Source organism: Coregonus lavaretus (assembly GCF_964263955.1).
Source record: "Coregonus lavaretus genome assembly, chromosome: 10".
Taxonomy (NCBI): domain Eukaryota; kingdom Metazoa; phylum Chordata; class Actinopteri; order Salmoniformes; family Salmonidae; genus Coregonus; species Coregonus lavaretus.
This window is the reverse complement of record NC_139997.1, coordinates 44,480,116-44,496,925: the sequence shown is the minus strand read 5'-3', so window position 1 is coordinate 44,496,925 and position 16,810 is coordinate 44,480,116. Positions and strand designations below refer to the sequence as shown.

Here is a 16,810-nt window from a genome sequence, read left to right as displayed (position 1 = left end):
TCATACACTGCTCATGGGAATGTTCTCTCTTCCTTTCTCAGTAATGAGATATTTCAATGTCAACCAATAATAAGATGGTCAAAATCTGTATGACTGCCCGACATATTTATGAACAATGCTGATCTGTCCCTTTACAACTCATACTTCTGTATTGAACATGATCCTTTTGCAGGTTATGTTGGTCTAAGCGCATACAAGTGTAGGTGTGTGTGTGTGCGTGTGTGTGCATGTGTGTTTGTGTGCATTCGTGTGTGTGTGAGAGAGAGGGAGAGACAGAGAGAGAAAGCTAGAGAGGGAGAGACAGAGAGAGAAAGATAGAGAGGGAGAGACAGAGAGAGGGGGATACAGAAAGAGAAGGAGTGAGACAGAGAGAGAAAGAGAGAGAGAGAGGGAGAGACAGAGGAAGAAGAGAGAGAGGGAGAGACAGAGAGAGGGGGATACAGAAAGAGAGGGAGCGAGACAGAGAGAGAAAGAGAGAGAAAGAGAGAGGGAGAGACAGAGGAAGAAGAGAGAGAGGGAGAGACAGAGAGAGAGGGAGAGACAGAGGGAGAGACAGAGAGAGAGTGAGGGAGAGATAGAGAGAGAGAGAGAGAGAGAGAGAGAGAGAGAGAGAGAGAGAGAGAGAGAGAGAGAGAGAGATACAGAGACAGAGACAGAGACAGAGACAGAGACAGAGACAGAGACAGAGAGGGAGAAGAGAGAGAGAGAGAGAGAGAGAGAGAGAGAGAGAGAGAGAGAGAGAGAGAGAGAGAGAGAGAGAGAGAGAGAGAGAGAGAGAGAGAGAGAGAGAGAGAGAGAGAGAGAGAGAGAGAGAGAGAGAGAGAGAGAGTGTAAATGTGGTTTGAGATATATACATCAGTAGGTAGAAAGGGAGATAAACGTTTGTGCTTACCTTGTTTGGAGAAACACAGCGGGATCAGATGCAGCGACAACATGAAAAGGAGATAGAAATAAAAGCAGATTCATTAGGTCAGGACAGTGACTGTACTCACAGCACACAGAGACATACTTACCAAAACAGCAGAAGAGTTCAGACATAGACCCATCTGACACACTCACCACCACAGTCACTTAGTATGACCACTGTGTTGTAGAGCAATGAATGATGCTGAATATTAGCATCAAATACCATATTCCCCTTATGCTTCATGAGTAGGGCCCTGAGGTTTTCCTGGTCAGGTCCCTTGGTCAGGGAAAATTCAGGGGCCTATAATCATGAGGTCGGTGCCTGAACACCATTCAGGGAAACACAAGCATGTTTACCATCACCAAAGAAACATGTTTGCTGTTACCAAACACAAAATATACAGAATCTTATAATATGTCAGTAATGATGCATGTTTTTTGTGTTGTTTTACTGTCATTACAATAGCTAACAGGACATGGTTCCATCTGCAACGGTGTCAATATCTCTGTAATCCACTAGGAAACAAAGAAGAGTATGTTTTTGTAATAATCATCACAATCTTCACAAACACCTGCACCAGCAACAACACCATCTTCACTGAGGGTAACATCTCCACAGACAAAAAGATAGAGAGTTTCAGACCAAATTATACAGAAATAGATTTCCCCCTCCTGCTGACCCTGCCCTGCCCCACTGCAGATTAGGGCTGGTGGAGACTGAAACATGGCCCATGGCAGGGGTCGCTTCCTCTGTCTCTGTCTCTGTACTGTAATACAGTGCCTTTCTATCAAACACCCCACATACGGGAAAATCCAAAGCTATAAGAGTAAAGACAGAAGTCTACTGTCAAACACCATCTCTGTAAGGACAGGGTTTTACTGTGGGCAAGTGTTCTATAAAAACACATATAGTCTATAGCTCACTGTATTAAGCTGTGGTGTTGAACCAAGCTAGAGGCCTATGGGGGGTAGAAATAGATACTGATGTGACATAGTGAAAATATTTTTGTTGCAGTAAGAGAGATGGAGAAAGATGAAAGCGAGAAACAGATTGAGTGAGTGAGAGAGGGAGAGAGAGAGAGAGAGAGAGAGAGTGAGAGAAACTTTCTAAATGAATAGACCATGTGACTCTGTGTAGGTGTATGTGAGCATATACGGTACAGTACATCTCATCTGAAGACAATACTTTGATTGAACTGAAGAGGAACAGAAGCTAGTGCTGCAGTGAAACCTGCCTCCCACAGCCATCCTCCTACTGCTGCATGATGAACAACAACACCTCACTCCCTCCCTCTGCCTCCACATAGTGTGTTCAGCACCACCAATTTACAACCCAGTCACTGGCTGGTAAACAGACAAATACAGACACACTGAGGACACTCATTTTCGATATGGGAAAGTGAGTGCTTGTGATGATGTGAAGGTATGAGAGAAGGAAATAGACATAAACAAGACTATGATTGTATGTAAGTGTATGTATGTATAAGTACATTGGAATATTAAATAAGTGCAACAGTGTAATGGGGTTAGGACAGATTGGTTGATGGATAGTTACAGAGGAAACAGAATGGAAAACAATTTTAGCTGTCCCATCACTCACAAACTACACACAACTCCAACTGGGTCAGTATTTGATTGTAAAGCAGTTAAACAGGCCAGTGTAATGAGAATATAGTCAGGGCAAACAGAGTCCTGCCCACTTCCTGTCATCATGGTGTGTTGTGTAACTACAGGAGTATGCTGGCACACAAGAAGTTAGGGGTAGACTAAATTACAGAAGAGATTGTGGCTCTGCTTGTCAACTCTCTCTCTCTTTGTCTGTCTCTCTCTTTCTCTATCTCTGTCTGTCTCTCTCTATCTCTGTCTCTCTCTCTCTCTCTCTCTCTATCTATGTATCTGTCTGTCTGTCTGTCTGTCTGTCTGTCTGTCTGTCTGTCTGTCTGTCTGTCTGTCTGTCTGTCTGTCTGTCTGTCTGTCTGTCTGTCTGTCTGTCTGTCTGTCTGTCTGTCTGTCTGTCTGTCTATCTGTCTCTATCTCTGTCTCTCTATATCTCTGTCTCTCTCTATCTCTGTCTCTCTCTCTGTCTCTCTCTCTGTGTCTCTCTCTCTCTGTCTCTCTCTATCTCTGTCTCTGTCTGTCTCTCTCTTTCACTCTCTTTCTTTGTGAAGCATGTGCATGCATGCACTTGCACATGCACGCGCAAACACACACACTACAGTACTAGTCAGAAATAGCACAAGACTATTGTGTGTTATTTACAAGTCCTCCACCATATAACCAACATTTATTCTGTCAGGAATCTGCAGCACTTGTTGTATGGAGAGTGTTACCATGACAACCTGCATGTCCTTGAGGTGAATCTCCCTGGGATGCTGTAGAGGAGAGTTAGATACTGCGTCACACAGCTCTCTCTGAAAATCCAAGCATATAACAGACTTGAAGTCGCCTGAACACAACAACCAATACAGGATAACTAAACCTACTGTTCTCACAAACCCAACAGCAAACATTCAGGGACCCTAACATGAACACAACCACAAAAACTTAACCACACAACCATAAAACAAGTCTTAAGTTGTTCTAATACATCTAATATCTCAGTATCTATGAAGGATTTTGTGGTTAAAACAGGAGGCAAAGATGTGACGCTGTTGCTGGCGGATACCAGGCAGATGTGAAATCACTGTAACTGTCACTAACATGCTCTAGTCTAAAAACCCTTACAACCTGTTAGCCATTGACATAAAAGGGACATTACTACTGTGAATGACAAGTAGTGACCTAGGTTACAGACAGACTGACACATTGGTTACAGACAGATAGACGGACAGACGGACAGACAGACAGACAGATATACAGACACAATCATTCTGAATGCAGATGCAGTGTTCATAAAGGCATGAGTGTAACACTGCTGTGGAATGAAGCCCAGAGTCTGATAGAAGAGACATATAAGCCCATTACTGCAGCACAGAATATTAGAGTAGTGTGTGAGGGGGAAAGTGGGTCAGTGTGCCCAAGCGCTATGGTGTTTTACAGAGAGAGAGAGATGGAAGAGGGGAGAAATAGGGGGGAGGAGAGAGAAAGAGAGAAAGAGAGAGAGGGAAGATCCATGGAAGAGAGCAAGACGGAGAAGGCTCCTCAGAACAATGACTTGATAGTATTAGCAGTGAGTCAGTCAGTCCGGTCAGTCGATCAGTCAGGTCAGTCAGTCAGTCAGACGAGACCTAAGGAAACTGATACAGTGAGTTTATAACATGCTCCTTTATCTACAAACCTGCTGAGTAATTGAGAAGGGAAAAGAGTAATCAACTGATGATCGTAGTCACGGTGTTGCAGTGCATTTCATGAAGAACATACAACAGGTTAACACAGAATCATGACATCACAGGCTGCCAAATGATGAGCCCTCTGGCCTCACTAATGCCTCTACATTTACATTTTAAATGTTTAGCAGACGCTCTGATCCAGAATGACTTACAGGAGCAATTAGGGTTAAGTGCCTCACTCAAGGGCACGTTGACAGACTTTTCACCTAGTTGGTTCGGGGAATCGAACCAGCGACCTTTCGGTTACTGGCTCAATGCTCTTAACCACTAGGCTACCTGCTGCCCAAATGCGCATTAGTTATTGATAGGCCGGCTGAGACGAACACAGAAACGGATAACACTCTAGTCAGCACCATGTAGTGCCTTCACTGATATATAGTAAGATAACCCTTTACACATTATAAAGGTAAAGGCCTACAAAGATAAATTGTGTGTATGTGCACCCCTTCATATAGATAGACAGACCACAGACCGTTACACAGATTGGAAGAGGGTCCAAGTATGCCTGTGGTCCAGCCATCAGTACAACATACCACAGTTTGTTGATCCGTTTTTGGACAATGCTACTGACATGATTCAGTTGTAAATGTTAACTTGATCACACAGAGGCCAGAGAATAGGGTGATTGTATGTAGTTTGGAAACATCACTCAGCTCAGTCATTCAGACATACTGTACACACAGCTACATCTGAATAGAGGATATGATAGGGGGAGGGTGGGTGTCTCACCTCTCCACCGACATCAGCGTCTTCCTGCTCTCTCTCTTCTCGCTGCATTGTCCCCATGCGACTCACATCCACCAGTGTGTTCTGGCTATAAGGCCTCGCAAACTTCACGTCACTCATCCTAGATTCAGTGGTTCCACACACCTCATAGTTGTATACACGCTGTAGGGTTCCCAGGGTTCCGTCTGGGTAAACGGGAGAGTAATATGGGATAACGGGGAGGTTTGCTGCAGATTTATAGAATAATCGATTCTGTCTCCATCTGTAGATTTTTACTGTGACAATGACAATGATGGAGAATATGAACAGAACCGAGACCACAGCCAAGGCCAACACCAAATAAAAAGTCAGGTTGTTATCATATTCCTTATCCACTGTGAAGTCAGTGAATTCTGAGAGCACTTCAGGGAAGCTGTCCGCCACCGCCACATTCACATTGACTGTAGCTGATCGAGAGGGCTGCCCGTTGTCCTCCACTACAACAGTGAGCCTTTGTTTCACAGCATCTTTATCAGTGACCTGGCGTATAGTTCTTATTTCGCCATTCTGTAGGCCTACTTCAAACAGCGCCCTGTCTGTCACTTTCTGCAGTGTATATGAGAGCCAGGCATTCTGTCCAGAGTCCATATCAACAGCCACCACTTTAGTGACAAGATAGCCCACATCTGCTGAACGAGGCACCATTTCAGCCACCAGAGAGCTACTAGTCTGTACTGGGTAGAGAACCTGAGGCCCATTGTCATTCTCATCTTTTATGAATATGTTTATAGTCACATTGCCACTCAATGGGGGTGAGCCTCCATCTTGTGCTTTGACATTGATTTTGAAAGATTTTATTTGCTCATAATCAAAGACCTTCACCGCATAAAGCACCCCACTGTCGGAATTTACAGTCAAATATGCGGAGAGTGGAGCCCCGTTTAAACTACCATCCGCAAGGAAATATGACACCCTAGCATTTGGTCCCCAGTCTGCATCTGTAGCGCTCACAGAAAAGAAAGACCGGGAAGGGACATTGTTTTCAAACACATAGGCATCATAGCTTTCTTGTTGGAATTGGGGCGCATGGTCGTTCACATCCGATATCTTTAAACTGAGCGTCTTTTTACTTGAGAGAGGCGGGCTGCCTCCATCTACTGCCGTGATTGTTATATTATACTCTGATGTCTGCTCTCTGTCCAACACAGATTCTGTCACCAGATTGTAGTAATTTGCTAAAGATGATTCCATCTTAAAAGGAAGGTTGTTATGAATGGAACATGTTATCTTTGCATTTTCTGCGGAATCAAGATCCTGGATGTTAATCATGGCTATAATAGTGCCAGGGACTGAGTCCTCCGGTAGGGCACTAGAAAATGACATGACGGTTATTTTCGGAATGTTATCATTAACATCAATAACATCAATAACGATGCCACATGAGTCTGTTAAGCCACCATGATCTTTGGCTTTTACCTTTATTTGGAATTGTTTGTTATTTTCATAATCTATATGTCCTACTACTCTTACCTCGCCTGAAATCAGGTCGATTGTGAATAGATCTTGAATACTTTTGGTGGCATGCTCAAAATAATATTCTATATTGACGCTAGATCCCTCGTCTGCATCTGTCGCACTTACTGTGGTAATCAACATGCCTTTCACTGCATTTTCTGGAACGAATGCTTTATATGTAGCTTGGCTAAATGCCGGGGCATTATCATTAACATCGAGAACGACGATGTGGATTTGAACTGTTCCAGACCGCTGAGGGTCTCCACCATCGACAGCAGTTAAAGTCAAATAGTGATGCTTTGTCTTTTCTCTGTCCAGAGGTTTTTGAAGTACCATCTCTATGTGTTTACTGTCATCTATGCGACCTTGAATATTAAGATTTAAATGGTCTGTGGGGTTTAATATGTATTTCTGAAGTGCATTTCCCCCCACGTCTTGGTCTACCGCGCTTTCGATAGAGAAACGTGCACCAGGTACGGCTAACTCGCTGATTTCCAATTCAATTTCTCTCTTCGGAAAAACGGGGCTATTGTCGTTGATATCTAGTATTTCAACTGTAACTCGAAACAGTTCCATTGGATTCTCTAGGATCACATCGAAACTGAAGCTACAGGCAGACATCTCCGCACATAGCTGTTCCCGGTCCATTCTCTCTTTCACTAACAATTGTCCTTTCTCTCGGTCCAGCCCTACGTACTCACTGTACCCCGCGCTGAAAATCCGAGCTCTCCCAGCTACAAGCCGTTGCGGCTCCAGTCCCAGATCTTTCGCTATATTTCCAACAAAGGACCCCACCGTCATCTCCTCCGGAATCGAGTAACGGACCTGCCCGGCCACAGGGTACGCTGAGAACGCGAAAACCACGAACACGCAGAACTGCCACTCCAAGAGACTGTACTTTCTCATTGCCATTTCACGACAAAAATCCGAAGCCAAATCACAATATTAAGGCTGAAAATAAATCCTAGAATGTATTTTACAAGAATCCAGTCAATGTGGCAACCATTAACAGAACAAAGAGCCTTTGGAAACCTACTGTACTATCCAGACGAGGTCCCTTATTCTCTCATCTAGAGCTGCAGTTTACTGTGCTTCTGTGCGTTGCTAAACGCATTATCATGGGAGGAACCACAGTGTGATTGTGTTGTATATAACATGCGATCCACAGCGGCACTTAGGGTTCAAACAAAGTATTGCAATATTAGAGAAATGAAGGCTTTGGCATTTTACATGTATCCCACTTCAAAATACCGAACAAATGTTGACATAAAACATTTATATATTTCGTAATGCTAAATTCACCTCCATATTATCATCAAATATTGGATAAGAATGTGTTACAGGAATAGTTTTTGAAGAGAAATAAGACAAAGATGCAGTGGAATGCATACAAAGGAATGCATAATGACAATGCTTGCACACACGAACGCATAGAGAAAGAGAAAGAGAGATTGAGCGAAAAGAAAGAGAGAAAGAGACATAAAGAGAGGGAGACGATGGCGAAAGAGATGCATCAACACCCAACATAGCCTATGAAACAACCCTGATCAGGAGTAAATATTAATTTCAATATGCCCTCTCACCTCTCCATCGATATCAGCATCCGCCTGATCTCTCCTTTCTCCACGCATTGTCCCCATGCTACTCACATCCACCAGTGTGTTCTGGCTATAAGGCCTCGCAAACTTCACGTCACTCATCCTAGAGTCAGTGGTTCCACACACCTCATAGTTGTACACACGCTGTAGGGTTCCCAGGGTTCCGTCTGGGTAAACGGAAGGGTAATATGGGATAACGGGGAGATTTGCCGAGGATTTATAGAATAGTTTATTCTGTTTCCATCGATAGATTTTCACAGAAATTATAGCAATAATGGAAAAAAGTAAAAGTAAAGAAACCACGGCAAGAGCCAAAATTAGATAAAATGTCAGTCTATCGTTGTAATCCTTGTCCTGCATAAAGTCTGGGTATTCTGAGAGCACTTCAGGGAAGCTATCCGTCACCGCCACGTTCACATAGACTGTAGCTGATCGAGAGGGCTGCCCGTTGTCCTCCACTACAACAGTGAGCTTATATTTCAGAGCATCTTTATCAGTGACCTGACGTATTGTTCTTATTTCTCCATTCTGTAGGCCCACTTCAAACAGCGCCCTGTCTGTCGCTTTCTGCAGTTTGTATGAGAGCCAGGCATTCTGTCCAGAGTCCACATCAATAGCCACCACTTTAGTGACAAGATAGCCCACATCTGCTGAACGAGGCACCATTTCAGCCACCAGAGAGCTACTAGTCTGTACTGGGTAGAGAACCTGAGGCGCGTTGTCGTTCTGATCTGTTATGAAAACAGTTAAAGTCACATTGGTGCTCAGAGGCGGTGAGCCTCCATCTTGTGCTTTAATGCAGATCTTAAAGTCTTTGATTTGTTCATAATCAAAGGCACGCACTGCATGTATAACGCCACTTTCTGAATTGACAGATATATATGGGGATACTGAAAGTCCATCTTTATGTGAATCATCTATAAAATATGAAATCCGTGCGTTGTTGCCGGTGTCCTTATCACTGGCTGTTAGTGAAAATATGGAAACACCTGGAGAGTTGTTCTCCACCATATAAGCAGTGTATGAGTGCCTCTCAAATAATGGTGCGTTATCATTCACATCGGATATTCTCAATGTCAGAGTCTTGTTAGTAGAACGCGGAGGAAACCCCTCATCCGTTGCTGTTATAGTAATATTGTACTCAGAAATCATTTCACGGTCCAACATCTGATCTGTGACTAAACTGTAGATGTTGGAGGAGGATGACTTAATGTGGAAAGGTAAATCCTGGTTGATGGAACATTTGATATGTCCATTTCTACCGGAGTCTAAATCTTTAACGTTCAACATTGCTATAACAGTCTCTAGAGACGCGTCTTCAGGTATGGGGTTAGAAAATGTCATTAGTGTAATTAGAGGGTCGTTGTCATTGACATCCAAAACGTCGATCTGTACTTTACTTGAATCTGATAGACGCCCCCGATCCATTGCTTGAACACTTATTTTATGTTGTTTGTTGGTCTCAAAATCTAATTTCCCGTTAAGTTTGATTTCCCCGGTAAGAGGATCAATAGTAAAAAGATCTGACGCGCTAGCGGAATGCGAAAAAGAATACATAACCTCCCCGTTTGTCCCTTTATCTGAATCGGTAGCACTGACTCTCAAAATCACAGTTTCTTTTGGAGAATCTTCGGATAAAGAGGATTTATAAAGCCCAGAGCTGAAAACAGGTGAATTATCGTTTGCATCAGACACTTCGATATATATTTTAACAGCGCCCGACTTCTGAGGATTACCTCCATCCACAGCAGTTAACACCAACGTATGTTGCTCCTTCGTTTCTCTGTCAAGCATCGTTTGAAGCACAATTTCTAAATATTTACTGCCATCAACGTGCGAATGTTGTTTCAGAGTAAAATGGTCACTCGGTAGAAGGGAATATGTTTGAATGGAATTAATTCCTACATCAGGATCCATAGCATTCTCTAGCGGAAACTGGGCTCCAGACAGAGACCCCTCACTAATCTCTATTCGAATTTCCTTATTGTGAAATGCTGGAGAATTGTCGTTAATATCTAATATCTCTACGTCAATACGGTGAAGTTCAACGGGATTTTCAAGGATTATCTGGAAATGTAATGAACATGGAGTCACTTGGGCGCACAGCTCCTCTCTATCAATCCTCTCTTTCACAACCAGACTCCCTTTGTCCGTATTGAGACCGATATACTCACGGTTATCCTCTGTAAAAATACGCGCTCGACCTGTTTTCAGTCTTTTAACTTCCAGCCCTAGGTCCTGAACGATATTCCCCACGAACGAACCAGTCATCATCTCCTCAGGAATTGAATAGCGGACCTGGCAGTCCACATACATTGAAAAACAGACTGAGAAAAGGAGAAGATGCAATTGCCATTTCCGAATGGCGGATCCCCTCGTTCCACAAAAACAAAGAAAAATCATGTTTTTCTTAATATGCGTTGCACAACTATCTAATGTTAAAATCCAATAATACTCATATGCATGTAAGGCAGCAAATCAAAATGTATGGGTTATCTCTGTTATTCCAGTGACATCCGTCTGAGACAGTGTTCTCACTCTCCCAAAGCAATAGGGATTGCGCGCATGTCACTTCTACTTTAATATTACCCACACTATAGGCAGGGCCAACATTACTACACTCTTGTCCTATTGATGCATCGGTCAACAGCGGCACTAAGAGCATAGAGGAGTTATTACATATATATAGAAACACGTTTTTCACAATCTACACAGCTTCTATCAGACATCACAATTCCGAAATATCCTAATTATTTTGCCAGCTTCATGGTCTGTTCCACATATTTAATCTCAAAGTGAACACAATCTAACACCAAAAAATATCACAAAAAAACTGTGAATATGATTTTGCTTACTTTACAAAACATTGCTCAGTGAAGTGATGAAAATTGTAGTATAATAATATTGACAATTAATTATTCATTTTGTTTCAGTTGTAAACTTTGACTTGATCATACAGAGGCCAAAGAATACATGATTGTATTCAGAATATAAACATCACCCAGTCATTCAGATACACACACAGCTACATCTGAATAGAGGATATGATAGGGGGAGGGTGGGTGTCTCACCTCTCCACCGACATCAGCGTCTTCCTGCTCTCTCTCTTCTCGCTGCATTGTCCCCATGCGACTCACATCCACCAGTGTGTTCTGGCTATAAGGCCTCGCAAACTTCACATCACTCATCCTAGATTCAGTGGTTCCACACACCTCATAGTTGTATACACGCTGTAGGGTTCCCAGGGTTCCGTCTGTGTAAACGGGAGGGTAATATGGGATAACGGGGAGATTTGCTGAGGATTTATAGAATAGTTTATTCTGTTTCCACCGGTAGATTTTCACAGAAATTATAGCAATAATCGAAAAAATAAAAAGTAGTGAAACCACAGCAAGTGCCAAAATTAAATAAAAAGTCAGGTTGTCGTTGTATTCTTTGTCATGCGTAAAGTCAGTGAATTCTGAGAGCACTTCAGGGAAGCTGTCCGCCACCGCCACATTCACATTGACTGTAGCTGATCGAGAGGGCTGCCCGTTGTCCTCCACTACAACAGTGAGCCTTTGTTTCACAGCATCTTTATCAGTGACCTGGCGTATGGTTCTTATTTCGCCATTCTGTAGGCCTACATCAAACAGCGCCCTGTCTGTCGCTTTCTGCAGTTTATATGAGAGCCAGGCGTTCTGTCCAGAGTCCACATCAACAGCCACCACTTTAGTGACAAGATAGCCCACATCTGCTGAACGAGGCACCATTTCAGCCACCAGAGAGCTACTCGTCTGTACTGGGTAGAGAACCTGAGGCGCGTTGTCGTTCTGATCTGTTATGAAAACAGTTAAAGTCACATTGGTGCTCAGAGGCGGTGAGCCTCCATCTTGCGCTTTAATGCAGATCTTAAAGTTTTTGATTTGTTCATAATCAAAGGCACGCACTGCATGTATAACGCCACTTTCTGAATTGACAGATATATATGGGGATACTGAAAGTCCATCTTTATGTGAATCATCTATAAAATATGAAATCCGTGCGTTGTTGCCGGTGTCCTTATCACTGGCTGTTAGTGAAAAAATGGAAACACCTGGAGAGTTGTTCTCAATCACATAAGCAGTGTATGAGTGCCTCTCAAATAATGGGGCATTATCATTCACATCGGATATTCTCAATGTCAGAGTCTTGTTAGTAGAACGTGGAGGAAACCCCTCATCCGTTGCTGTTATAGTAATATTGTACTCAGAAATCATTTCACGGTCCAACATCTGATCTGTGACTAAACTGTAAATGTTGGAGGAGGATGACTTAATGTGGAAAGGTAAATCCTGGTTGATGGAACATTTGATATGTCCATTTCTACCGGAGTCTAAATCTTTAACGTTCACCATTGCTATAACAGTCTCTAGAGACGCGTCTTCAGGTATGGGGTTAGAAAAGGTCATTAGTGTAATTAGAGGGTCGTTGTCATTGACATCCAAAACGTCGATCAGTACTTTACTTGTGTCTGATAGACGCCCCCGATCCATTGCTTGCACACTTAGTGTATGTTGTTTATTACGCTCAAAATCTAATTCTCCAGTAACTGTAATTTCCCCTGTGAGGGGATCTACACTAAAAAGATCTGACGCTCCACCAGCATGTGAAAACGAATACATAACTTGGCCATGTGTCCCTATATCTGAATCGGTAGCACTGACTCTCAAAATCACGGTTCTTTTTGGAGAATCTTCGGATAAAGACGATTTATAAAGCCCAGAACTGAAAACAGGTGCATTATCATTTATATCCAATACTTCTATATATATTTTAACAGTACCCGACATTTGTGGATTACCACCGTCCACAGCAGTTAACACCAAGGTGTGTTGCTCATTCGTTTCCCTGTCGAGCATCGTTTCAAGCACCATCTCTACATATGTACTGCCCTCTGCGTGTGAATGTTGTTTCAGAGTGAAATGATCACTCGGTAGGAGAGAATATGTTTGAATGGAATTAATTCCGACGTCAGGATCCATAGCATTCTCGAGCGGAAACCGGGCTCCGGACAGAGACCCCTCACTAATCTCTATTCGAATGTCTTTATTTGGAAATACTGGAGTATTGTCGTTAATATCTAATATCTCTACGTCAATACGGTGAAGTTCAACGGGATTTTCAAGGATTATCTGGAAATGTAATGAACATGGAGTCACTTGGGCGCACAGCTCCTCTCTATCAATCCTCTCTTTCACAACCAGAATCCCTTTGTCCGCATTGAGACCGATATACTCACGGTTATCCTCTGTAAAAATACGCGCTCGACCTGTTTTCAGTCTTTTAACTTCCAGCCCTAGGTCCTGAACGATATTCCCCACGAACGAACCAGTCGTCATCTCCTCAGGAATTGAATAGCGGACCTGACAGTCCACATATATTGAAAAACAGACTGAGAAAAGGAGAAGATGCAATTGCCATTTCCGAATGGCGGATCCCCTCGTTCCACAAAAACAAAGAAAAAGCATGTTTTTCTTAATATGCGTTGCACAACTATCTAATGTTAAAATCCGATAATACTCATATGTATGCAAGGCAGCAAATCAAAATATGTAGGCTATCTCTGTTATTCCAGTGACATCCGTCTGAGACAGTGTTCTCACTCTCCCAAAGCAATAGGGATTGCGCGCAGGTCACTGCGACTTTAATATCATCCACACTATAGGCAGGGCGAAAATTACACTCGTGTATGCCTACTGCTGTATCGGTCAACAGCGGCACTAAGCGCATAGGGGAGTTATTACATGTTTATAGAACAACGTTTTTCACAATCTACACAGCTTCTATCAGAAATCACAATTCCGAAATATCCAAATAACTTTGCCAGCTTCATGGCCTGTTCCACATAGTTGCTCTAAAAGTCAACACATCTTGAAAACTATCTAACACCATAAAATATCACAAATAAACTGTGAATATGACCTTGCTTATTTTACAAAACACTGTTGAATTGATGAAAATTGTAGTATAGTAAATATGGACAATTCATTCTGAATTTATGTTTCAGTTGCAAACTTTGACTTGATCATACAGAGGCCAGAGAATACATGAATGTATGCAGAATATAAACATCACTCAGATACACACACAGCTACATCTGAATACAGGATAGGGGGAGGGTGGGTGTCTCACCTCTCCATCGACATCAGCGTCTTCCTGCTCTCTCTCTTCTCGCTGCATTGTCCCCATGCGACTCACATCCACCAGTATGTTCTGGCTATAAGGCATCGCAAACTTCACATCACTCATCCTAGATTCAGTGGTTCCACACACCTCATAGTTGTACACACGCTGTAGGGTTCCCAGGGTTCCGTCTGGGTAAACGGAAGGGTAATTTGGGATAACGGGGAGGTTTCCTGCAGATTTATATAATAATTTATTCTGTTTCCACCGGTAGATTTTCACTGAAATTATAGCAATAATTAAAAAAATGAAAAGTAGAGAAACCACAGCAAGTGCCAAAATTAAATAAAAAGTCTGGTTATCATTATAATCCTTGTCGTGCGTAAAGTCTGGGTATTCTGAGAGCACTTCAGGGAAGCTGTTCGCCACCGCCACGTTCACATTGACTGTAGCTGATCGAGAGGGCTGCCCGTTATCCTCCACTACAACAGTGAGCCTTTGTTTCACAGCATCTTTATCAGTAACCTGGCGTATGGTTCTTATTTCTCCATTCTGTAGGCCCACTTCAAACAGCGCCCTGTCTGTCGCTTTCTGCAGTTTATATGAGAGCCAGGCATTCTGCCCAGAGTCCACATCAACAGCCACCACTTTAGTGACAAGATAGCCCACATCTGCTGTACGAGGCACCATTTCATCCACCAGAGCGCCACTAGTCTGTACTGGGTAGAGAACCTGAGGAGCGTTGTCATTCTGGTCTAGGACAATTACATGCACACTTGCGTTGCCACTGAGAGGAGGAGAACCACCATCCTGCGCTCTAATATTGATTTTGAATCCTTTAAATTGTTCGTAATCTAATGATCTCACCGCATATATAACACCAGTTTCAGCATTAATTGAAACCAAGGAGGAAGCTGGTGCCCCGTTAACCACAGAGTCCTCAAGGATGTAGAAGACGCGCGCGTTCTGGCAACAATCAGCGTCTGATGCGCTTACAGTAAATAAAGAGACACCTGGTGAATTATTTTCCACTATATTTGTAATATAAGATTCCTTCTCAAATATTGGTGGGTTATCATTAACATCAGATACTCGTAAGTGAATCGTCTTGTTACTAGAGAGAGGGGACGAGCCTTCATCTGTGGCAGTTATAGTGACGTTATATTCTGATACCATTTCCCTGTTTAATTCTTCCTCTGTCAATAACGTATAGTAATTCCGTAACGATGACGTAATGACAAAGGGGGAGTCTTTTAATATGCTACAACGCACCTGTCCATTTTTTCCCGAATCTATGTCTTTAACATGAATCACTGCAATTGTTGTGCCAGGTGGAGAGTTTTCAGAAACAGGATTCGTGAATGATGTCAAAGATATGACAGGCATGTTATCATTCACATCAATTATGTCAATAATCATGGCACAAGAATCAGTGAAGCCACCATGATCTTTGGCTTCGATGTTTAACTCGTACTTTTTAGCTTTTTCAAAATCTAAATGTCCAAAAACGAAAATCTCACCTGACTGTGCATCGATTCGGAAAAGCCCGTTATCACTGTCTGCGCTGTACCTGACAGCATACGTCACCTCCCCGTTTATGCCTTTATCCGCATCAGTTGCGCTTACTTTAGCCACAGGGCTTCCCTTAGGTGCATTTTCTGGAACTGACGCCCTATACAGCTTTTTGGAAAATACGGGAGTGTTATCGTTTGCGTCTAAAACTTTTATATTTATTTTCATCATGCCTGATTTCGGTGGATGGCAACCATCAATTGCGGTTAAAACGAGGGACAATTCGTCATGCCTCTCCCTGTCTACGGGCGACTGCAACATCATGTCTATGTATTTGTTTCCGTCTGCACGAGTTTCCTGTTTCAGAATGAAATTATCAGTGGGTTTCAGAGTGTAGCTCTGTATTGTATTTTCTCCAACATCTGGATCAAAGGCGCTATCTAGTAAGAAACGCGCTCCCGGAAGGGCTGACTCGCTAATCTCGATATACATTTCATCTTTGGGAAATGTAGGAGCGTGGTCATTGACATCAATGATTTCTACGGTAACTTCATAAAGCTGAATAGGGTTTTCTAAGATTAGCTCGAAGCTGAAACTACACGGAGAAGTTCGTTTACACAAGAGCTCTCGGTCTATCCTCTCGCTCACTGCCAGTGTTCCTTTGTCTGTGTTCAGCTCCACGTAGGGACTGTTGTCACCGGCTATGATCCGAGCTCGGCCGCTCTGCAGCCTTTTCAGAGCAATGCCCAAGTCCTCTGCGACATTACCCACGACAGAGCCTTTCGCCATCTCCTCAGGAATAGAATATCTCACTTGTCCATAGAATATACATCCAAATAAAACGAGGATAAGCCATAGTGACGCATGGCTGTCAAAAGCGCATACCAGATTCCTAGCAACCATTTTATAAAATCCAGTTCATATACTACATAAATGTCCAGCCCCACAGAAAAAACAATCCACACAGAGCAAAGACAACGATGTATAAGTATCTAAACGATCGTCAATTAATCACAAAACATGTCGTTCCGCCTGCTTCGGGCTTGTATCTCTGGAGAGTCTGTCTTCTAATATGGGTGAAACAACAAGCAACCTTCAGAC

General features: G+C 42.9%; 2 protein-coding genes across 2 annotated transcripts in view; both read right to left on the bottom strand.

The window, feature by feature from the left end:
• LOC311136014 (protocadherin gamma-A11-like) overlaps positions 1 to 16,810 on the bottom strand; it is a gene marked incomplete at its 5' end in the record, with an annotated part of 87,279 nt that overhangs the window by 29,200 nt on the left and 41,269 nt on the right. The gene's annotated exons all lie outside the window — the stretch shown is intronic.
• On the bottom strand, positions 11,267 to 16,612 carry LOC311135772 (protocadherin beta-15-like; the record flags this gene model as incomplete). Its single annotated transcript, XM_084169818.1, has 4 exons — positions 11,267 to 11,306; positions 11,498 to 11,870; positions 12,801 to 13,370; positions 16,456 to 16,612. 4 exons carry the CDS (start codon positions 16,610 to 16,612, stop codon positions 11,267 to 11,269), a joined length of 1,140 nt encoding a protein of 379 aa, XP_084025944.1.